A 23075-nucleotide genomic window follows, 5' to 3' on the forward strand; every position below is an offset into this window, starting at 1 on the left:
GGATCAACAGGAAACACAAGAGGAAGTTTGCTGTCTTTCTTTTTCTGAGAACACTCACGCTGACTGCTTGAATTAAATTTATTGACAAAAGATTGCTTGTTGTTTGCTAACTTATTTTTGATTGTTTTCATGGACTTCCTACTTTATACTAAACTCTCTGGAACATCATCCAGTAAAAACTGCAGCATGATTTGACAAAAGCAGAAGAGGACTGGGTGATATTTTCTTCTTCTTTTTTTTGACGTTCTTGTTTTTTTTCTGTATTTTTGGTTTCATTAGTTGATGTCTCTCCTCAACCAAACTCTGAGAGTGTGACATCTTCTACTTCTCTCCACTGATCACGAACCCGAAGCCTGGCTTCCTCTTTCGCTAACCAGCACACAACCACAGCACACAACTATCCAGGCCTTTAGAATCAAGGCACTAACTATTCTTTTCCCAGGCTGTTGTGGAGACTGTCTTGAGGATATGACTGCTCAGTAGCAGCTTGCTACTTCACTTACCTCTGGTCGTAAGGATTTTCCAACAAATATTTGACATTTCCACAAATATCTTGATTTCTGCCAAGTGAGCAAACAGAAGGGAAATATGAGTTTCGACAGACTTCCTTCCAAGGCGGAGGTCATGGGCTGGAGCCAACATCACCTGGCTGACTACATGAAGAAGGTGAGTCTCTCAAACCAGGGAGAGGTTTTAATAACGTAGGCTACTTCAGGTCTTCCTGTCTCAAGTAGAGAATGTAGGTTGTTAGGGAGTGGGAGAGATGGTGAAGGGACGTGTGTGTGTCTCTATGGGAGATCTAGGGAAAGCTGGTTGACTTTATGGTATTGTGATGAGGGAAAATATCTCTCTTTTTTGGGGGGGGTGAGGTTACCATGTTTCTGGGAGGATGCTCACTTATAAATGTCAACAGGTTATCCCCCAACTGTTTACAAAGCTCTGCCACAGAAACAAAAGTTGGAACCTTTATATGTTCTTCTTCAGATCAGCGACACTATTGTATTGGTAAACTCTCGTGTTCAGTGAGATTCATGTTTGTGTAAGTCAGTGTCATCCTCACCTATCTGTCTATCTTCTGCCAATCTAGATGAACCTATCTGGCTGTGATAAAGTCATTATTAACAACTCTATAAACGGCTCCAGATTCCTGGTGAGTGACTCCCCACAACATAAGTCAGCATAAGGTATTACACAGTATGGCCGCGTTTCCCAGATTCGTTAAGAAGCTCTTAGCGTTAAGAGCTTCTTAAGAGCTTCTTAACAAATCTGGGAAACGCGGCCATACTTTGTAATACCTTCTGGAAAACGCGGCATATGTCTGTAAAGGGATTCATTGTGATATTTGTGACGCAATGAGGTCCAGAGCAATTTGTTTTGTGGTCTGATCTTACTGCCTGTTTAAGAAAAGCACATGGTGAGATTGTGGTGGTCGGGTAACAAAGAGTGTCTGTAATTACATTTCAATTGCTGCTTCTATCATTTTTTAGAACATGAGTGAAAATGACCTTCAAAAATTTCCGAAAGTTCATGCTCCGTGAGTAAAGACATTTTCTCTCTTATGGTCTCAATTGTGAAACACCGAGTCACTAGACCATTCAAACCAGACTGTTTTTGAGTTGTGGTTATGATAGGATGACGTTGCACCATGGGGGACTTAGGACAGGAAGCCAAATAAATACAGAAACATATATGTACCTCAAAGATAAGCAGGGAGAGACAGACTAGAGAGAGAGACATGGAGGAAGGGGAATGAGAGTACCTCAAAGATAAGCAGGGAGAGACAGACTAGAGAGATAGACATGGAGGAAGGGGAATGAGAGATAAAGAGGGAAGACGAGGAAGGAGAAATAGATGCAGCTAACTGTCCTCAGCATGTGTTTCTGTACACATTGAGTGAAACTTGGCTTGCTACACACACACACAAACATACATGTAAACACATACACACACCACATCCTGATTGAATTACAGCCAACTTCCCTACAGGCTAGCCCCAATCTCTGTTCTCAGTCAGGAGCATGTGACTTGTTACCAACCAGTGTGCCCAGTGATTATGCAGTGAATTTGTACCATCAGAGGAGGGTAGGCATCAGTGAAATTACTGAACACACACACAATGCACGCAGGCTCACACACACACTGAGGTGCTGCCTTAAGTTGACAATATAACGAGAGGAAAGTTTGTGCAACTTGAGCCTTCATTTCAAGACAGGACGATTGACATAGTCTCCCTCCCTCTGCAGGTTGATTTCTAAAATCTGCCTTGAGATCAGCAGAAAGGAGGAGAAAAGAGGACTGTTTGGTAAAAAGTGAGTTCTTCCTAGCTTTACCCAAATGCAGTTTTTATCTTGAGGTTCACTGTGATGCACCCAAGCTCAGTCTTGTCCTTCTCTCTCTCTCCTCCAGGTCAACTATCTCTAAGTACCGTGAACCAGGTAGGAAGGATTTCACACTGTCAATGATGAAAGCATGATAGGAGATTTGCAGGTGCATTATTGGGTGTATTTTAGGTCCACTGAGTCCTTGAACCATGTTGTGCCTTCTACAAACATGTGCAGTGTAAAAGTGTAGTGTTCACTCCACAAATTTATGATTTTTTTATTCCTATTATATCACCCACAGAAACTCCAGTAGAGGACCAGTGTTGGGGTCCAGATGAGTTTGTAAGTCTGTCATTCAATGTCTGCTCTGTATTGTATCGCTGCTCTGTCGTAAATCTCTGTATAGCTCAGTGGTCGGAGCATGTTGCTACAAATCAAGAAGTGGCGGGTTCAGATCCCCCCTTTGATCCCCGATAAAAGCATCTGCTGAATGAACATTAAATGTAAACATATCTGCTGTTTTCTGAAAGGACGGCAGTGAAGATGATGACTATGAGAGCCCCGACGATGGCGATGGGGACAGTGTGGGAGATTATGAGTCTCCCACAGAGGAGGGCTCTGGCTGCATTGAGGACGACTATGAGCCTCCGCCCTGTGAGTCGGACGAGTCCACCAAAATGATTGCCCCTCAGCTTCCTATTGGAGAGAGCGACTACATTGGTAGGCAGTGCACACACCACAGACATGCCCTCTCTCCCTTTCTCGTTCTTTCTCTCTCTCTCTCTCTCTCTCTCTCTCTCTCTCTCTCTCTCTCTCTCTCTCTCTCTCTCTCTCTCTCTCTCTCTCTCTCTCTCTCTCTCTCTCTCTCTCTCTTTCTCGTTCTTTCCCTCTCTCATCTGTCCTCTCTCCTTATCCTGTGTGTGTGCCTAGACAACCGTAGATCATTGCAAGGCCAGCCTCCTGCCCTCCAGCCTCCTGCCCTCCAGCCTCCTGCCCTCCAGCCACGTCCCGGACATGGCCCCACCCTGCCAGCTGCTCTCCGCACCACCGTAAATAATCTTTCTGTTCTTCTACAGCGTTCCACAACTGTCAGTTTTTTGGTTTGGATTTTAAATTAAAATGGTCCACATGGCCCAGCCCTGCTCCATCCTGCTTTGCTCCTCTCCTCATACTCCACACCCTGCTCTTTCACTCGCTCAGCAACCTTCTCCTACCACTGACCACCTTCCATCTCTCCTCCTCCCTACTTCTTTCTCAACCACTTCTCTGTACTGCATGACTCTCTCCCTTCTCTTCCCACGTTATATTTTCTCCTCCCTACAGCTGACGGAGCCCACCCCACCCAGAAGAGAACTGTCCCCCCTTCGCCAGGGCAGACTCCCCACCAGGGGTAAAGACACACACACACACCTAGTAAGAGGGGGGTCAGATGGCTGAGCAGTTATGGAATCTGGCTATTAATCAGAAGGATGCTGGTTTTGATTCCCGGCCATTCAAAAATTAATTCCTTGGGCAAGGCACTTCTGCTTACTTGCCTTGGGGGAATGTCCCTGTACTTATTGTAAGTCGCTCTGGATAAGAACGTCTGCTAAATGACTGAATGTAAATGTAATGTAAATGTAATGTCTGAATCGGTCCTCCTTCCCAGGTCCCCTCGGCAATGCAGCACCTCAGGTGGACCGCAGCAAGAAGCCCACTGTAGTGGACCGAAGGATGAACAGCAGTTCACCGTCACAAGGTACTGCCTTCTCCCTTCCAGAAAGTTCTCTGCTATCAAGCTATGTTGAGTCAGCAGTGAAATCACTTTAGCCTTACACAGAATACAACTGTTAATGTTCAGTTATGTAACAACTGATATAAACACATTCTTGTCCTGTATCTGTTTCTCAACACAGCACTAAGGCCCAGCGCTGTTGATCGGGTAAGTGTCAACTTATGGTAGCTATGGTTACTGAGGGTATGACTGAAGAAGGACAAAGAAAATCATACTGTGGTAAAAGACAACAGCAATAATGACGTTTGTTTTCTCTACAGCCTGTGATACAGTCCCAGTCCTGGAGGTAAGGAAGTATTTTGAAATGATGACGTCTCCTTGGTTCTGATGAAGTTTGTCTCATCATCCTATGTTGTCACACTTTCAACCCTTTTCAGACGAAAAATGCAGAAATTCTCCCTTAGAAACCTCTTAAGAAACATCACAAATACACGACCATCCAAACAACACTTACATTAACAGATAAACAAAAGATGCATTGATAAATATACGCAAAAAGGATTGTTGTTTTTTTCATAAGAAAGTATGAAACAATTAAACCATTGAACCACACGCCATTAAGATTAAAAACCAACCTTGAGGTAAGCTGCGTTGTCTCTCATCAGGGGCGCCGCCAGGAATTCTGTGCCCCATAAAAAAAAAACTTTTCAGTCAGGGGCCCTTAGAATCGTCCTAACTTTCTCCCCTATACGGCGCCCCGGTCTCCCAGATCCCCTGCAGAGGAAAGAGGGCTTCCAGACCCCCCCAGGGTGGCCAAGCCCCCCCTGCCAGCCCCTAGCGTTAACCGAAGCAGCTCTTCTGTAGGCAGGGGCCTTAACAGGTACACACATACTCTCATACACACAGAAAGCAGCAGTATTAAAGCTACTGACTTAATGGTGACAATGTACCCTCCCTGAGGTAAACTGTGTCGTCTCCCAGGTCCCCAGTCGAGGAGAGGGGGGCTATCGAGCCTCCCAGGGTGGGAAAGCCCCCCCTACCGGCTACCAGCATCAACCGGAGCAGCTCTTCAGCAGGCAGGGGCCTCATCACCAACAGGTACACACACACACACACATGCATACCACACACACCACACACACACACACATCCAGCATCTCAGACATAGTGAGTCACATTATATGAATAATGTGGTTAATTGAGACAGACAGGAAGTCCAGTCATCTGGAATAAGACGCAGGGCAGGGGAAGAGGAAGTCTTATTACCTGTTGTGGTATTGTTTCCCACACATCCTACTGATATTTCCATATACCCATCCATACCAGAAACCAGCCTTATGTTGAAGGACGGCAGTACTGAATAGCTGCTTTCCAGTACTGCCTTACTGCCTTTCTTCTGTATTACTGTTAATACTGTGTTCATGTTCTCTTCTACAGATTTGGGCTCAACTCTAGGACTGAGGTATGGTCATGGGGGCAAGAAAAACTCACCCTCAGTTTGAAATGATTGGTTAGACTGTTTTACCATTATATTAATCTGAGTGGAAAATAACTCTTCTTCATCTCTTTTTTCCATCTTACCCCTCATGTGCAGGTGCAAGACGAAGGTACACTGTTTAGACCTGGATTAGTAGAGCTTCTTTTCATTGTCCTCACAATGTCCTGTCTGGCTATACTAAAAGATTTTACTGAACTAAAATCAAAACTATACACTTTCTCTCTCTTCTGCCATCCCAGCTTTTAACTCCCATACGTTCCCACTCAAATCCCGAGCTATGGTCTCCATGCCAGGCCCACCTGGACCCCCTCATGCAGACAGGTAGGAGGGCGTGGGGCTTTCAACACAAACCAGAATGTCGTTAACATAACAGAACTTTGTAGTACAAAGTTCAATTAACCGATAACTAAATTATAAATGGATCTAGTTGATTGATTGATCTCTGTTCTTTGATTTTCTAGCCTACCTCCCAATCTGAATCTCACAGGTTCCCTCCCACACAAACTACAGGAAGGTGAGATCTGTGCTTATGCCACATTGCCCAGCAGCACCCACTATGCAGCTCATTCAAAATACACTGCATGGTCAAGTCACATGCAGGCACGAGGGGCCACCTGACTGATCTACAAACAACCTGGGGAGTCAGGTGGCTGAGCAGTAATGTATCGGGCTAGTAATCTGAAGGTTGCCAGTTCGATTTCCGGCTATGCCAAATGACGTTGTGTCCTTGGGCAAGGCACTTCACCCTACTTGCCTCGGGGGAATGTCCCTGTACTTACTGTAAGTCGCTCTGGATAAGAGCGTCTGCTAAATGACTAAATGTAAATGTGACCTGTCAACTTTATAACCTTTACTTTTGATTTGTAGGCTAAGCAGGCCAAGCATGGTCCTAGAAAGGCACAGTACAGTCTGGCTTGCTACAGTATGTGTGTGTGTGCTGTGTTTTCTTTCAGCCATCAGCTCTCACCGGAACAGCGCCAGGATCAGTTCAGAAAGGCAGCTGGCTCCTCTCCGGCCCCCAGTGCAGCCCTCCTACCCCCCACCAGCAGACATGGGCCGCTCAGAGGTAAGATACACTCACGCTCAGTCGTTGTTATTATGTTTTGCATTTCGGGGTCAGCAGGTGGCAGCATTGCTCTAGGCTGGAACAGTGGTTTGAGAGTGTCAGCATCTCATCAGGCCTAAATGATTTACAAGCATGGGGGGGAAAAACAGAGATGGAATTTAATCTTGAGATACGCCAAAAAAAAAGCATTTGTCTGATTGAAAGAAGTGTGGCAAACTATGTCTCTCAATATGTTTTAGAATCAAATACGGGGGCAAGTCTTAAAAGCAGCAGTATGCTTGAGTGGTGGCAGTGTGGATGTTGTGGGATTGTTGTGCAATGATTTTCCTGTCTGCCTGTACAGGACATGGACCCTATCTGGTACATGAGCCAAGTGACGCGAGGCAAAGCAGAGAGCTGTCTGAGGCAGGTCAACAAGGTAAGGCAAGGCTCTCTCTCTCACAGACACACACACAGCTGACCTACACTGTACATGCCCTGTCTCCTGTGCTGTGCAGGATGGAGCATTCCTTGTGAGGGACAGCTCTAAGGGCTCGATTCAGCAGCCGTACACCCTGATGGTTCTCTACCAGGACAAGGTCTTTAACATCCAGATCAAACGCACACACGACGAGTACCTACTAGGCACAGGGCTGAAGACCTCCGAGGTACACCAGCTCTCTGGCTCTCTCTTCCTGTCATTCCTTTTTCTCCTTTACACTTGGTTTCCATTTCACCATTTCAGATATTGCACCACTTCACATCCTACTACATTTCTCTGTCTGCGATGACGACAGACATTTCGCTGGGTTGTTGTCTAACTGACTTCTTCCTGTGTCTGCGGCAGACCTTCCCTTCAGTGTCCGACATAATCAGGCACTACCAACAGACACCTCTGCTCTTGATTGATTCCAAGAACCGCGGGTCAGGCCAGCAGAACCATTGCGCTCTCATGTACCCAGCAGGGTACTAACCAGCTTTGACCTATATGGATCAGCAGAACCAACCAGATCCAGACTGAGTCGTCCATGGCACAGTCAAGCAGGATGGGCCGGCAGATATCACAAAAATAATTTTGAGGGACTGAGGGAAACGTGATGAACTTTACTGAAGTGTTTTAACTGATTATCATCATTATGTTCATTTTAGTGGTTGATGTCTTTATGTGTGTGTAAATACCAAGTAGTGGTTTGCTGCAACAGAGGGAACTAGCTAGCTATGTTGTTGCTAAGGTTTCAGTGTGAAGGTTCCAAACAGAACCGAGTATAAATGGGACTAGTTCTTTCTTATGTTGTCTGTGTTAGGGTGGATTTTGTTTTAATGTATATTTATTAGATTGTGGAGAGAGCATCTGGCTGATTATACAGCTATAGAGTTAGAAGCCTCCTATAACCTTCTGGTTGTGGAACTCCACAGTCTCTGCACTGAACTGCCAGTAATGTAAGTGCAGAGAGGATGAGCTGTGGCTGATTTGCATATCTTGTGGTAATTGAAGAGTTTTTTAGGGCTCATGAGGGTCTTCCTGCTGACCTCTGGCCTATGGTCGTAATCAGAGTTGACCAAGTAAAGAGAATGGCGTGCTGCCACTAGCAAGCAGTCTAACCATGGGGGTTTAATGGTGACGAAGTTGGTTTAATAGGATCCCTCGTCCCTAAGATTAACAATTTCATTTATATTATTTTAGCCTTTAAAACTCCCTGTTGTCTAATATAGAGAGAAATATACTGTAAATTTGCAGCCAGTTACTATCTGACATCTTGTATTAAACTTTTACATTGTAGCGCTGCTTACGTAAGACAATTATTTTAATCTTGGGCATTGTTTAATACTGGATGGTAATAATAAAAAAACAGGATTGATCTTTATATACTAATTGTATGCATCTTATCATGTTTAGTCATCACATCTGTTAAGTTATCAGTACACCAGATCTCCCTTATAGGGTATTTGACACAGTAAGTGCAGACAGGTGTAGATGTTGAGAACTCTTGACAGCAATTTGGTTGGTTGGTTTGATGTTTTTTTTGTACTTTTCTTTTCATTGTAGATCATACTAAAATACTTTGTATGAGAAATCTATTGTTAATGTTAGGTTGATCGTTTGTATCCACTGTTTTATTGATCTTTTCAGTAGAGCTAGCCTATGTAGATATTGTCTATGTCTTGCCTGATTCAATGTCATAATGCTGCAGCCACAAACCAATTCAATCTTTCTCAATCTGGCGGTCTATAAATGCTTTACGTTTGTAATCTCTCTGAATTTGTCAGCAATCAATTATCTTTGGGTCGTTTTGAGATATTGAGCCCATTTTTCTGCCAAGACGTGGGATTTGTGACGTCTGTCAAATACAGTAGTAGACATTGCAGGTGCGCCGGAGGGAATTATCTTTACTGTTATGAATATGTCAGCAACAAGCAAGCGGATTACTTCTTCAATCACTCTAACTGCCATCCATGGCAGGCGTTTAAAGTTTTTTTTTCTTCTCTCTCCTTAATCTAAATATTCTGGGGCTAAACCTGTCTCTACAGGCAAAGGTCTGGTTCGCAGAAACAGCGCTGTGCTGATAACTTTTCGTAACTTTCGTTTCGTTGAACTTCGAGTTCACAGGAGCTTTCAGACAAGTCAACGACCATCTTGCTTGTGTGCGTTTTGTGAAGAATTTTAACTTTAAGAAATGTTTAATGTATGGATGGGTGATCACTGAATGAAACAGGTTCTGTTCCTGGTTACATCACGCTTACACACTGAATCAGCGTATTGCAGATTTTCAGCCCCTTCACTAAGACTCCTAAAGGTTTTTTTCTGTGCTCTATAACACATTCTTATTCGTCAACATAAGAGATTTGTGTCCTGACTGTCGCAAGACCCTTTAAGCGTCTCCTCAAGCAAATAAATGGGCACATAAGTTCGCATGCAACGTCTTTCAGCAGCGCGCTCGTGACTCTTTGGAGGTCAACGGGTTTGTAACAGTCAAGTGTCTTAATTTTTTTTTTTACATCTGTAAACAAGTTAATTTATTTCTGGCTGTAGCCTCCCTATACAGACCCTTTTTATCCATGTCTATTAAGATATTGAAGACTGGGTGTTGTATTGTTTAAAACACCCTTACATCATAAATATTTAAGACTGGTCAATTACTATACACCCACTTGAAAACACTTTCATATATAACTGCAATCTTGGCTTCAGTGTCTATTGCAACTGCAGATAATGGGTAGCCATTATCTTGAAATATTACATTATTATTATTTAACCAATACATTTTACACTTAAATGTTCTCTTTGTCGCAGGGTATATTTAGCAAACAAAATATATCAAGCATTTTTACCATCTAATACTTTTAAACAGGAACATTTCACAGAAGTGTTTCTTGTTTATCTTGGATGTCATATCAGTCTCTAAATCTGAGAGACTAGCATGTAACTCATTGAGGTGCCTGAAGAATGGAAGTCTACTGCTATTCAAATAAGGGCCTAAGTCACTCATATGCAAAGAAGAGTGTGACACAGTCACAGCAAAATCCAATCGGGGCTGTTGTGGGCGTCGCTGTAGGGCTATATATTGACCAGGTGGAAGAAGTGTGTGAGTAGTTGGGCACACCTGTACTGGACAGGTACCACCGAGGGTCGACTCAGCTGGGGACACGGAAGATCAGAGAAAAGAACGCTGAAGAGAGGCCGGACGATTGACTTCATCCAATCCCAGAACAGTTCAGAAAAAAAGTGTGTGGAGGGGTGAGCAGCCAATGCCAGTACAGAACTGATCTCCAGCAGCCAATCCCAGAGCAGATCGGAGCTCAGAAGCCAATCAGACAGAGAGCAGCATGACGTCCTACATAGCCCAGGGCCTGTCCCCGTCGCGCTGTGGCGGACAGTACCCAAGCCACAGCCAGGATCCTCTAGAGTTCAGTCTCTACAGCCCCCCCACCCTGCCCAGCGCCCAGCAGAACCCCCCCTCAGCCTACGACCTGGGGGGCTACTCCGGTGGCAGCCCCCCTACCAACCCCTACCTCTGGTTCAACAGCCCAGAGCTCGCCCCTGGAAGCACCTACCTGGGAGGTGGAGGAGTCCTGGCGGGGGTCTATGGAGGAGGCTTTGTCCCCCAGCACTACAACCTGCAGAGGCCTCACCTAGGGGGCGTAGGAGGGCCCGGGGGCTGGTACTCCATGCCCTCCCAGGAGGAGCTGATGAAGCTGGTACGACCGCCCTACTCCTACTCTGCCCTCATCGCCATGGCGATCCACGGTGCCCCTGAGAGGCGCCTGACCCTGAACCAGATCTACCTGTACGTCGCTGAAAACTTTCCCTTCTACAGCAAAAGCAAGGCAGGCTGGCAGAACTCCATAAGACACAACCTGTCGCTCAACGACTGCTTCAAGAAAGTCCCACGGAATGAAGATGACCCTGGTAAGAACACGACCATGGCTATTCTAATGGCACTTCAAATGAGTTAGACTGGATTTTACATGACAGATAATCCATCTTCCTCAAGAATATTAAAGTAATGGGCTTTAGACTTCACTTAATTATAACCATAGATTATATTGTAGACTTCCAATCAATATCATATGAATCAGTTGGAAAAGTTGTATAGATATGTACTTTTACATCAAAACTGGCAAACATATTTTTCTAACCAACTCTTTTTTTCTGGTTGTCTCCAGGCAAAGGAAACTACTGGACTCTGGACCCCAACTGTAAGAAGATGTTTGACAATGGAAATTTCCGCCGTAAGAGGAGGAGAAAGTCAGACTCTCAACCGGCCGACCCTGAGAGCAGATCCTCAGGCTCTGATTCTCTGGAGTCCAGTCCCAAGCCCAACCTAATCAACGAAACTTCCAGCGGCTCTGAAAGGGACCCCTCCCCCCCCTCCTCAGGTTCCAATCTCTGTTTGACCAGCTTCCTGTCCCAGATGTCGGACGTGGCGAATGTGACCAATGGCGCGGGGCCAGGGACGTTGCCAGCAGAGTCGCTCCAGCAGCGAACGTCTCCGTCCGAGGGCTACAGCTCCTCCTACTCCCCCAACGCCACTGTGCCTCAGTGGGACGTCCTCCAGCCCCCCCAGCCCTCCCTACCCACCTACGCCTCCTACGCCTCCTCCTACTCCCCCAGCGCCACAGTGCCCCAATGGGAGGTCCTCCATCCCTCCCAGCCTGCCCTGCCACCCTCCCCCCCTGTTTACTCAGAGAACCTCCCCTCCTCTCCATCCCAGTATGCCGGGGGCTACAGTGACTCTGAGAACCTCCCCCGCTCCCCCCCTCTCTACCCTTCCCCTCCCCCCCAGTATGCGGGGGTATACGGTGACTCTGAGCTGTCCCTGCCACTGCTGCCCAGCCAGCTGTACTCAGCCCTGGAATCCAGTCTCAACTCTTCCCTGCTCTACCCTCGCGATGGCACTGAGGTATAGGATGCTCTGGGGCAGTGGCAGGGTGGTGATTACCAACCAACTCAGTCTCAGCCTTGGAGACCAGTGGTTGTGTGTGTATGTGGTGTGTGTGTGTGTGTGTGTTTGTGTCTGTTTAAATCAGTTCATCAAACTGCACCAAACTAACTATCCAAGACTGAGTGACAAAGTTTCTCTCCTCATATATGTATGTGTTGTTTTTATGTGTGTAATTGTTTTGCACATCAAGTGTCCTGTTTTTTCATTTTTATAAAATAAACAAATTGAAACATTATCTTTCCTGAAGTTGTTTATCACCACCAACATTTAGGTATTTAACTAAATTGGCATGAGCAGTCATCATGAATTCTGAACCTACTCTTTATCAGCTACACAGAGACGTGACAATAAACTGTTGATGCACGCTAAGTAAAGCGTGACACACGCAATGTGACGGTTCTGGGACTTTCTATCTAGATATGGTTGTCCTCACCAGCACAGTCAATCTCATTTCATCTAATGACACCTAGTACAGAGACTGTGTGTGTGTGTATATTTGGAGTGAAGGTGGGGGGGGGGGGGGGGGGAGTAGTCAGAGAGACCGTTAAAACCAAGCAAGGAAGAGAAGATGAAAAGACAGGCTTAACAGACAAAGAAAAAAGAACAGAACTAGTTCCTCAAGGTTCCCCAAGTCCTCCAATATCCTCCACACACACACAAACACACACACACCCACGCGTACACACACACACAATCAGAATCAGAACAGAAATAGTATATGCCAATATATATGGGTGTTCAGTCTGTTGAAAGACCATGTTTTATTCTATAATGTAAGACAGTCCAACACTTCACCACAGTGCACCTGTCTGTCTCACCTCCGCCCCACCTGGCTTAACCATTCTAATGCCTGTCTGTCTGTCCTGGTAACTGCAACAGTGGGCACCTCGGGCTGTTGATCTTTGGCCTTACCTGGAACTGGCCATGATTCCTGCTACAGTATACTGCAGTACTATGAATATCTCTCCACAGTCCACCTGCTGCCGCACAGAACTCTGGGAAATGGCCACAAATCAGATTGATCTGTCTTGCTCAGGAGTTTATAACATTTTTCCCATATCATTCCTGACTATACATTTACAATATGTGAAATGCCATGCCCATGTCTAGCCACAGAAATGTTTGTCTGAAGGTGGAGACAGATATAAAACTCATCCCCTGAGTCCCATCTTTTCCAGTAATTTACTGGAGAAGACAATATAACTGTAAGTATTATTTTAAAGTAATTTTCGTAAATAAGTCAATATTAGCTTTTGCTTCAGATTCAGGATAAAGTGCTGACCGTGTACATCAGAGGAGATTCCCACAGGACCCCTGGCTGACTCTGCAGATTCCTCAGGAAGAAACGGAAGCAGTTGAGGTGCTGATGTGATCGTTTGTTGCCAGGCGGGCGGTTCCCTTTGTGGGAACCAGTGCTCCCTATGTGTCAACTGGCATGCAGAGGAGGGAGTGAACTGACCTGGGGTGATGTTCCCACAATTATAATATGGGGTGGGGGTGGGAGAGGAGTTGACAGAGAGGTGTTTATTTTAGACATCTCAGGTAGATCATACTGAGGGAGAGGTGCGAGAGAGAGAGAGAGAGAGAGAGAGAGAGAGAGAGAGAGAGAGAGGGGGGGGGGGGGGGAAGAAGTATTTATTTTAGATCTTCCAGAGAGATCCCCGCTAAATCAGAGTTGAGAAATACAGTGATCCTCCTAAAGCAGGCCTCAGTGCAATCTAATCCCTCTGTCCCCCTCTCTCTCTCTCTCTCTCTCTCTCTCTCTCTCTATCCCTTTCTTGCTAAATATCTCTAACTTTCTAACTCAAGCTCCCAGTGTCTTTCTTTCTCTCTCTCTCAACTCTTGATTAACTCTTAATCTTTGTCTCAAACACACACACACACACACACACACACACACACACAGGGATGCTGTATTTATTGACAGATGTGTGTTTATTTTAGATCTCTTTTAGATCACACTCAAGGAAAGGTATGAGAGAAGGGGTTGAGAGAGAGGAGCAGATGTAAAAGGAAGTGTTTACTTTAGATCCTTTGAAGCAGTGGTGAGAAAGAGAATGATCCTCTTCAGAGTGCAAGCCTCAGTGCACTCTAATCCCTGTCCCACTCTCTCTCTTTCTCTTATTTTCCCTCTCTCTTATTCGCTCTCTCTCTCTGTCTATCTCTAACTTTCTCTATACTCTCGCTCTCTTTCTCTGACTCTGTCCATCTCTCTCTTGCTCTCTATTTCACACACACACACACACACACACACACACACACACACACACACACACACACACACACACACACACACACACACACACACACACGCACACACTTCTGCCTTAATGGACTTCCAGCCTGCAGTGTTTATTGACACAATACAGGGGCTGTAGAGACTGGAGAAACCAGGCCTGGCCATTCACGTGTCAAGAACAGCTGATAAAGGGCACCAACGACATGGTAAATGTGCCCTGTGTTTCTGCTCCAGTGCCCCTCCAACAGACATGGTTGGATCCGAGGAACTCTGTTCTCCATCTGATTTGAAAGAGACGTTATTCTGAATGATCAAAGATAGCAATGCAGAGCTGCTCCACACAAAGTTGTCATCAAGGTGTCTCAGCAATGTCTTGTGTTATGATGCTCATTCACTCCTAAAGGTGATCCCCATGTGCCCCACACACACAGACACACACACACACACACTCACCACCTGGTCATTACAGGCTCTTATCAGCCTTTATTGATACTATAGCTGCTATCAACCGATCAATCGGACTTCATACATACATTCTAACGAGAAGAGTAAGTGTGGCTGCTGTTTATGGTCACACGCCACATCAGTAGGAGTGTATTGTTGGTAAACACAGGGGCTGATGGGGGCCGAGATACAGGAGCCTCACATACCCCCAGGCTAGACAGACAGACGGACAGATTGGCAGCTGGACAGACATACTGACAGAGAAGGAGAAAGCCAAGAAGAGAGACAGTTTGAAAATCCAATATTTATATTTACATTTTTTTTGGGGGGGGGGGGGGGTCGTACAGGTAACACTGTTGAGCTTACAGAGAACAATGACAGTGATGTTTCTATTTTATTACACTGATAGGATGCGGGCTGACAAAAAGAAAGTTCAGAACCTCGTTCACTCACAGTCAAACGCACACACAACACGCTCACATGCACAAGGATACACACGTCCACACAAGAATGCACAAACACACCCACACAAACTAAATTGACAGAAACTTCAGTTAAAAGTTTCAGTCTGTTGCAAGATGATCCTCCTGTGTATGTTTTGATCTGTATAAATACGATCAAGATTCTCCCCTGTGGTTTTCTCTCTCCTGGTACAAGATTCGGGATGTTGTCTGTATACCATCATCCCGACCATATCTAGACATTCAGACAGAACCCCTGATTTGACTTGGCTGATGTCCCACTCTGCAACCATCATGCCTCAAGTACATTTTTTTTATCTCCACAGTATTTGCATATGCGTGTGTGGTAGGAATTCCCAATCATTATATCACAATTATCTTGGAATGAATTCAGAGGGAGAGATAGGGGAAAGAGGACCCAGGTGGAGTAGTTATGGCTTGGGGTGCCTGTCTGGGAGCACAGTGCCAGTAGCGACCATTAATCTTTTCCTCCATGTTTAAGATATTAGTATAGACTCTGTAAAAAAGTTAAGTGCAACCATACAGGAATTAACAGAAAATCAATGACCCCAGAAATACACATCTCTTTAATCACTTCTATCTCCAAGCCGTGTTTTCTTTCTTTCTCATTTGGTCTTCTGAGCCGGCCTGGGAGGCCGTGGAGACGGCCTGGGAGGCCGTGGAGACGGCCTGGGAGGCCGTGGAGACGGCCTGTGAGGCCGTGGAGACGGCCTGGGAGGCCGTGGGGACGGCCTGGGAGGCCGTGGGGACGGCCTGGGAGGCCGTGGAGACGGCCTGGGAGGCCGTGGAGACGGCCTGTCCAGCAGTCTGTCAGAGCTGCGGAGGCCCTGCTCCCTCTCTGGGAACACAGAACAAAAGTTCCACTAAAATGCAAAGCTCTTGACGCACTGAAATACATCAGACACAGACCGATCTGTAACTTATACCTTTTTATTAATAGGAATTGAACAGAATTGACATCATATGTAAAGGTTAAAGACTGTTCCTAAAGATTTTAATTACTTTGGAGGTCTCGGAAGCGGTGAGTGTGTGTGTGTGTGTGTGTGTGTGGACTATCGATGTGTGTGTACTGTACCCCTGTGTGTTCCTAGAAAAAGCGACATTCAAGGTAACCGATAACGTCCCATTTCTACTAAAGGGTGTGTGTTTGTTCCAGGTCCCCGTGGTCTTGTCCTAGCACGTCCCTGCTGACACCTTGGTGGGACATTCCAAGCATGAGCCCCTATAACGTCCTCATCTGCTCCACCGCCCCTATACCCATCACCCCCATCACAAAGAGGCAAGGTGACGAGACCACACAAGTGTCAGCCAACCCACACACACACACACACACACATACAGTTTGTCCCAGCAGAGACTCAGATTGTCTGAGAGGGTATTAGTCTGGCTGCAAGGATCAGATCCCAACCCATCTCTTGTCTCTCTCTGAGCCTGGGACCAGACACGCAGTCTCACAAGACTGTTAGCTGTAATCTTATTCATCTGAGTCACACGGGGAGCGAATGACTGTGAGATGTTTCCGTTGTTGACCTGCGTGACACTGGAACACCTGAGTCGCTACACCCCTCTCTGACACGGATCTCTGTCTTATAGACATGTGCACCAAACAGTCTGTTGTGGGGTGAAGGTTGAACCCATATTCAGAGAGGCCATGCGGTCCCAAGGCCCCTGACAGTTCCTTGACACATCAGTCACATCGGTTGCTGCTGCTGCTGCCGCCGATCAGTTAAGATGGAGAGATGGTGTGTGTGTGTGTGTGTGTGCAGGGGGACTGGGGTCAGAAGGAGTGTCAGCAGCATACATTTTCTGTTCAGTCAGGTGTGAAGAGCATGAGCTGACAGGAGTTTACAAACGGCGGAGGCAGTAGAGTAGACAGCAAGGCGAGGGAGAAGACAAGCCACCACAAGCCCCGTCACAGGTCCCCCTAAGGCTACCTTGCTCTTGCTAGAACAGTGACAGCCCTGTAACCTGCTACACGCGCACATACATGTAAATACAAAGAAAAGCGGTAAGAAGATAAAGATTAAACTGTGTCATGATGGATGCCCTAAGGGTCAGTTTTAACAAAGGTTTCAGTCAGTTGTTTGAGACCCCCCTATTTTACATCACACCTTCCTGATCTCTGTCTGTCTGTCCGTCTGTCTGTGTGTGTGTGTATGTGTGTGTAAGTGTGTTTGTGCGTGTGTGTGTGTGTGTGCATTGTCTTTTGAGAGAGAAGGAGATATTTGATGCTGAGCTGAGCCCCAGGCTGAGAATTATTGCTCAACAGAATGTTCAATAAATCTCTCAGTACACCTGCTCAGCCTCACCTTGTTCATCGACACACCTGTCTGATAAACCGACAGGGAAAAGGGTCTCCCCCTCTACCCCCCCTCCCCCCTAGTCAGAGAGAGGGGGGGGGGGGAAGAGAGAGAAGTGGAGTGGGCAAAGAGGAAGAGAAAGATAGACAGGTGTAGACTGACATATTTCAAAAGAATAGAAAACTAAATAATAACACTTTAAACATCAAAATCAGTCACAAGAATTTAAAACTCCAATCTCCAACATGTTAGCTTAGAGGGGGGAAGGCAGCAGATGCGCTGTTGACACAATAAACATCTTCATGGATAGAGCCAAAACCTCAGGAGGAGGTGGGACGGGGTTGGAGATAGAACATACTACAAACAGGTCAGGGTGAAGGAGCTAGGAGATGACAGAGTAGGAGACAAAGTTTGAGATAAAGCATTGGAAATACTGATTAAGAAGGACTCACACACACACACACACACACACAATGACTGAAGGTCGTTATAAGGAGACCAGCCCTCATGGTAAACCAACAGGTTTCATCTGATCCACGCGCCATAGTGTTTACTAAAACACCACTGACGTATGCTGCTTGTTGGGTAAACGGAGAGAGATTGCAATGCACGCACACACTGTCACACTGTCACCCTACTCCAGGACACAAGCCACCTGTATCACCTTGTGCTCCACTTTTCCGACTCCTCTTCCTTTTCCTTCTTTCTGCCACACAGGGTTTGGATGGATCCAGAATTAGGAGTGTTCCGCATTATTGACATGTTCCTGATTTATCATACACAACATAATATAACTTACGAAAGGAATAATAAAAAAACTGTTTAAGACTGGTACTATTCTCCGCATCTTTCTCAGACATTCTTACATATTCTTACCGTAGGAGCCCTCGTCATCCACATCCTCTTCTCTCAAGCTATGATCCGCCAAAGGCCTCAAAACCATCCCAGCTATCTCAAAACTATAAGAGTCTCGTGTTCGTTTTCATCAAACCAAATCGTTCAAACAAACAAAATGATAAAGAAACATAAATAGATCCACTTTTGGAAGAAGAAAAAACATCTGGGCATGCACAGGAACATCCTCGTTTTTCACTTTCCTGAAACATGAGGGTGAAACACACAGAGAGACAGAATGGATCGAACACCTTCGGTAACATCTTCTACTGCTGCCACTCTGTCTGTGCTGCCTGTGGTGTGGAGGGAATGGGACCACTCTCTTTGTTATGCTTATATACTGTACATGATTTGGGGAAAATAAAAGCTCAAACAAAACAAACCGTCAGACATTTTCCTGGCTGAAATATTTAAGATGTCAACAAGGAGCGAGATGTTGGTTGTGGTGGGGATGACAGAGGGAGAGAGAAAGAGAGGCAGGGAGAGGGAGAGAGTGGGGTACACAGAGCATAGTTAGGATGCATGCTTATCAGTTTCAACAGCTAACACTAGATGTTTCCTCACCAAATAGACCAACACACACATGCCATGGGGAGAGGATAGGAGCTGAAGTCGGGAGAAGAAAACAGGTGTGAAATGCTAAATTGAAACACAGATTTGTCGACACAGTTATCTTTGTTAGAGCTCCAGGGATTAAATGATGACCAGCTGGACCAGAGACGAAGGTACAATGGTGGTTTAATTTGGGTCAACTCTAAACCTTTAATTGCTATCTCTGTAATGTGTCAAAGACCTTTGTGACAAGTATGCTATGAGGCCTATATTGTTTGTATTATTTGATGCTTCTGTGTCTTGTCTGACTGCAAGATGTCTGTCTTGAACTGCAAGTTTCACAAATTTGCAATCAACTGACACCTGAAGATCTGCTGCTGGCTAGTGGAGCTGTTTTCTTCAAAATCAATTACATGTAGCACTGCTGCCCTCTACTGGCTGAAACCAATGAAGTAAATGTCAGTTCTGTGGACAGAACTGAACCTCTCTTTTCAGAGATCTGTCTGAACAAACCCCATATGAAAGGACTAGATTTAACACCACATAGCAGTGAGAACCACATAGTTTATTTACTATATTTTATTCTATTTTCGATGCAGTGTAATTACTTTCCTTTTGGGCATGTGAAGCTAAGATTACGGTGCAGTTTGTGCAAGCTGTGTCTGTAATCATAATTCTCAGATATAGTCTGTACCCTTATTGACAAACTTCCCATCGCTACCATAAATAATCAGATTAGTACATAAAGATGTATGAAACAACCAAGGTTTTTATTGTACTGAAGCAATATGTATTCTCAAAAAATAATTCACAAATAGATCTGTCCAAGTGAAAATGCTTATCTATATTGATAAATGCACTTTTTTGCTTAATAAAAACAAGGATAAGAATCAGATTCACAAATCACTCAAAAAAAGGTGTCCAACCACTGACAGAAACCCAAACCAATATCATTAAAATAAAAAAAACACCATGGCTTCTTCTACGAAGCATATGATACGCATATCAAGCACAACAGAGAATAGGTCGGAATCAGGTGGTCTTTTGCGACGTTGTGCAGCACAGCATCCCCATAGACAACCTGGGACACCTACTCTGGGCTGTCACAGCAATGTGATGCCCGTCTGCCTGGAGCGATCTGGGACCCGACCCTCAGGGAGGCTCCAGGGATCCAAGGTTGCAGGGGGTTTGGGAAGAGTCCAATGGAGCCATAAAGAGTTTATTTGTATTGAAGAGAAGGTTAAAAAAAGGATCAGAGGGTGGAGATCAAGAAAAATGTAAGGTTCGTTTTTATGAACAGTGGGTCTGGGGAGAGGGTTAGGCAGGGGAGAAGGCAAGGTCTGCAGGGGGTGGTTCAGACGGGTTTGGGCAGAGCGGACACCTCTTCCAGACACTCATCATAGGCCTCCTTGTACTCTTCATGAGGTTTGATCATGATCACACATGTAGGCCTTTTGGAACCTGCAGATGAACCCAGGTCCTAAGAAGAGAGAAGGGTGTTGAGAATATTTTAATCTGTGAATCCAGTTATTGGGTAAACTGATCAAGATAGTACAACAGTCAGAAACTAGGATTGAGAATTAGTTAAGAGTCCTACATGAAATGGAACCAAAAGAATGTGGAATCATGTGTGCAAAGTCAAAACAGTCAAGAGAAATACAGTAAAACTATGACTTACCACTTTAGATGGGATATAGGCATAGGGCATACTCCTGTCTTCACACATAATTGGCAGGTGGCAGTAGACGTCGATTGGCAGCGTGTCTCCAGCCAGCACTACAATTCTGCAATAAACATTCATAGCACTTTAAAGGCAGACTATGTAGCAGAAAATTGCTAATGCTAGATCTTTATTCAATACTTGCAGCCAATTAGCTACTTAGTTGTTTTGGGAACGGCTTGTTCCGTGACAATGCCGTGCATGATAAACACGCATACCCTGTCTCCCCTTTATTGATGAATTTCTGGACTTCCTTCACTCCACGTCGAATCTGTTTCAGCTTAGCGGCTGGAAGGTTGAAGAACAACACGTATGTTAGCTAGCCAGAACATCTAGAAAAAGCTAGCATCTGTATTTGCATCTCTAATATAGACGCAACCAGCATTATGAACTACACATGGCTTACGTTCGACAGTCACAATCGTATAAAATATATACACACGTCATTACAGATTAATATATTTAAGTATGTAACCAAAAAATGTTACGCACCCTTCTTTACACATTTGTATAGCTTTTTGCTAAGTTTCCGGGAGGCTAACGGCTGAGCTATTGGGTTGATATTGACGATCAACTCTTGGTACGATTTCTCGTTTCCACCGGTTTCCTCCTCATTGATACTTTTTTCCTTCTTAACTTTTGTCATTATTAAAACAGATATATAACTACGACAAATGTATGAGTGCTGTTGTATTCACAGGAACTGACTGTTGAACCGCTGTCTTACTGCATGTAGAAAAATGTGCACATGTGCTGCTTCTTCACGTGCAAGAAACAGGAAATTGCGTGGGGCGGTCGAAACACTGTAAAGCGTTTTAGTGACACCTACGGGCTAGGGTGAGTATTTTTCTTCGTATTCAAAGTTTTCTTTAACCATTAAAAGCATTGGTATTAAAGTAGATGTATGCCACAATAAACATCCCCCCACCAAATCATACCTCTTGGGCGCCGTGGTCCAATAAAAACAAGAGACGGCCAGAAAAGAGGAAATTATTGGTAGGCTACCGAGGGGAAATTAGCGAACTTTACAAAATAACAGTAGGCTATCAGAAAAAAGATATGGAAATGACAGACGGGTAAATACGTTGTCGATGGAAAAAAAACGTCAGCTATACACAGTTTGCTGTAATTCAAATGATCAAATAGAGAAGGGTTCTGAGAAATAGCATATTTATTTAGCTATTATACAACTCTTTATTATGGTATAGTTTGCTAGTCTATACAACCACCCAACCCACGATAGTACACTGGAACAACTGAAGAGTTCCCAGGTATCGAAGTGGGACCATTTTTGTAACAAGATCGGGCTGTCATGGCCTCCATGGCCATTTTGAAGTCCGTTCATTAACTGGATCAAGATCACAAATCAAGTTATCTTGACTCCTTGGTCAGAGAAGGCGAAACACACGTTGGACGTTCAGTATCGTCGATATTCGAGGTTGAATCATTTCCCGAAACCTATAAATGGACAGACAGCATAATGTCATGAAAAAATCCCATCAATTCGGCTCGTGTGAAGTAAGACATTACGCAACAAAGAGAAAATTCGTAGCTGTACAATAACAACAACAACAACAGAGAACAGCAGAGACATTTATTTAAAATGTATAACATGTAGGCCTACGTACTTAAGCACTCTTATTACCTGTAACACATATTTCAAGATGAAGAACTTTTGGTTCTTCTGCGTTTCAGCTCGCTGTTGCGATATTTTTCAGCAATTTTTCGCTCGTGTCCTGCAGGCAAATGGCGATTAGTGTTCAATCCAATTTCTCTCTTAGTTCTTCCTTTCCCAGCATAATGACATGGATATTCGTTTAAATTATAGTAATCGTATTGGTCATAGTGTACTTCTTCGAAATACGAAAATATTTCGATTTCTGTAGCCATGTTATTGAAGGAGAGACTCAGTCTGATGTCTGTCTGCAGTGAAAACAGCAAGTAAACAAACGATGTCATCGACTGCTTTGTAAAATAGTCACGTGACAAAGAAACCAATCGGATGATTCCTCCCTATATTTTGTAGATCCCGTATTTTTTTTGCTTGCATCTGGCTTTTTTTTTTTTTTGTACATATATATACTTTACCTTGATTATTGCGCTTTTTGCTACTGAATAACAAATGAAAAAAACAACAACTGTAAAACAGTTATAAACCTTGTGCTGTCACAATGCGTTTACTTGGCTAGACGAGGTTTCATGTAGTTTTATCAACATAATCACACAACTGTCTTCTTATCTAATTGATGTTTAGTCCAACTAAGGAGAACTTATAGAGTGAATTGGATGGGGAGGTAGCCACAGAGAGGCAGTGCAGTGCTGCTAAGCAATGCTATACCTTATCAATTTAATACACACTGATGCTGGAACATACCCTTGAGAATAGACACATGCTCATTTCCACCAAAGCACTGCAAAGACA

General features: G+C 44.7%; 4 protein-coding genes across 4 annotated transcripts; 2 read left to right on the plus strand and 2 right to left on the minus strand.

Annotated features, from left to right (window-relative positions):
• Positions 1–14: 14 nt before the first annotated feature.
• Positions 15–9025, plus strand: lcp2a (lymphocyte cytosolic protein 2a). The gene is made up of 22 exons (XM_084698481.1): positions 15–666; positions 1088–1150; positions 1488–1534; positions 2244–2309; positions 2407–2435; positions 2623–2663; positions 2852–3041; positions 3252–3370; positions 3645–3711; positions 3970–4059; positions 4217–4242; positions 4356–4381; positions 4805–4915; positions 5017–5133; positions 5473–5497; positions 5630–5642; positions 5773–5854; positions 5995–6047; positions 6487–6599; positions 6943–7017; positions 7097–7246; positions 7426–9025. The coding sequence occupies exons 1-22, from the start codon at positions 589–591 to the stop codon at positions 7549–7551; spliced, it is 1707 nt and encodes a 568-aa protein (XP_084554607.1). The 5' UTR covers positions 15–588; the 3' UTR covers positions 7552–9025.
• A 1378-nt stretch (positions 9026–10403) lies between these two features.
• Positions 10404–12213, plus strand: LOC146288091 (forkhead box protein I3-A-like). Its single transcript, XM_084698450.1, has 2 exons — positions 10404–10986; positions 11244–12213. The coding sequence occupies exons 1-2, from the start codon at positions 10404–10406 to the stop codon at positions 11984–11986; spliced, it is 1326 nt and encodes a 441-aa protein (XP_084554576.1). The 3' UTR covers positions 11987–12213.
• Positions 12214–19684: 7471 nt separating this feature from the next.
• On the minus strand, positions 19685–21727 carry nhp2 (NHP2 ribonucleoprotein homolog (yeast)). Its single transcript, XM_084697692.1, has 4 exons — positions 21146–21727; positions 20872–20941; positions 20612–20717; positions 19685–20413 (listed from the first exon to the last, which is right to left on the minus strand). The coding sequence occupies exons 1-4, from the start codon at positions 21297–21299 to the stop codon at positions 20288–20290; spliced, it is 456 nt and encodes a 151-aa protein (XP_084553818.1). The 5' UTR covers positions 21300–21727; the 3' UTR covers positions 19685–20287.
• A 79-nt stretch (positions 21728–21806) lies between these two features.
• On the minus strand, positions 21807–22543 carry LOC146288093 (nuclear protein 2-like). The gene is made up of 2 exons (XM_084697693.1): positions 22299–22543; positions 21807–22111 (listed from the first exon to the last, which is right to left on the minus strand). Exon 1 carries the CDS (start codon positions 22541–22543, stop codon positions 22313–22315), a length of 231 nt encoding a protein of 76 aa, XP_084553819.1. The 3' UTR covers positions 21807–22111; positions 22299–22312.
• Positions 22544–23075: the final 532 nt, after the last annotated feature.

Source organism: Hypomesus nipponensis, chromosome 5, assembly GCF_054491055.1.
Source record: "Hypomesus nipponensis isolate SF chromosome 5, ASM5449105v1, whole genome shotgun sequence".
NCBI lineage: Eukaryota > Metazoa > Chordata > Actinopteri > Osmeriformes > Osmeridae > Hypomesus > Hypomesus nipponensis.

Coding starts and splice junctions, on each gene's coding strand:
- lcp2a (XM_084698481.1), top strand. CDS start 589: ATGAGTTTCGACAGACTTCCTTCCAAGGCGGAGGTCATGGGCTGGAGC. Junction 1,151..1,487: donor TAAACGGCTCCAGATTCCTG/GTGAGTGACTCC, acceptor ATCATTTTTTAG/AACATGAGTGAAAATGACCT. Junction 6,600..6,942: donor CAGACATGGGCCGCTCAGAG/GTAAGATACACT, acceptor CTGCCTGTACAG/GACATGGACCCTATCTGGTA.
- LOC146288091 (XM_084698450.1), top strand. CDS start 10,404: ATGACGTCCTACATAGCCCAGGGCCTGTCCCCGTCGCGCTGTGGCGGA. Junction 10,987..11,243: donor ACGGAATGAAGATGACCCTG/GTAAGAACACGA, acceptor GGTTGTCTCCAG/GCAAAGGAAACTACTGGACT.
- nhp2 (XM_084697692.1), bottom strand. CDS start 21,299: ATGACAAAAGTTAAGAAGGAAAAAAGTATCAATGAGGAGGAAACCGGT. Junction 20,718..20,871: donor ATCAATAAAGGGGAGACAGG/GTATGCGTGTTT, acceptor TGTTTATTGCAG/AATTGTAGTGCTGGCTGGAG. Junction 20,414..20,611: donor CCTATATCCCATCTAAAGTG/GTAAGTCATAGT, acceptor CTCTCTTCTTAG/GACCTGGGTTCATCTGCAGG.
- LOC146288093 (XM_084697693.1), bottom strand. CDS start 22,543: ATGGCTACAGAAATCGAAATATTTTCGTATTTCGAAGAAGTACACTAT.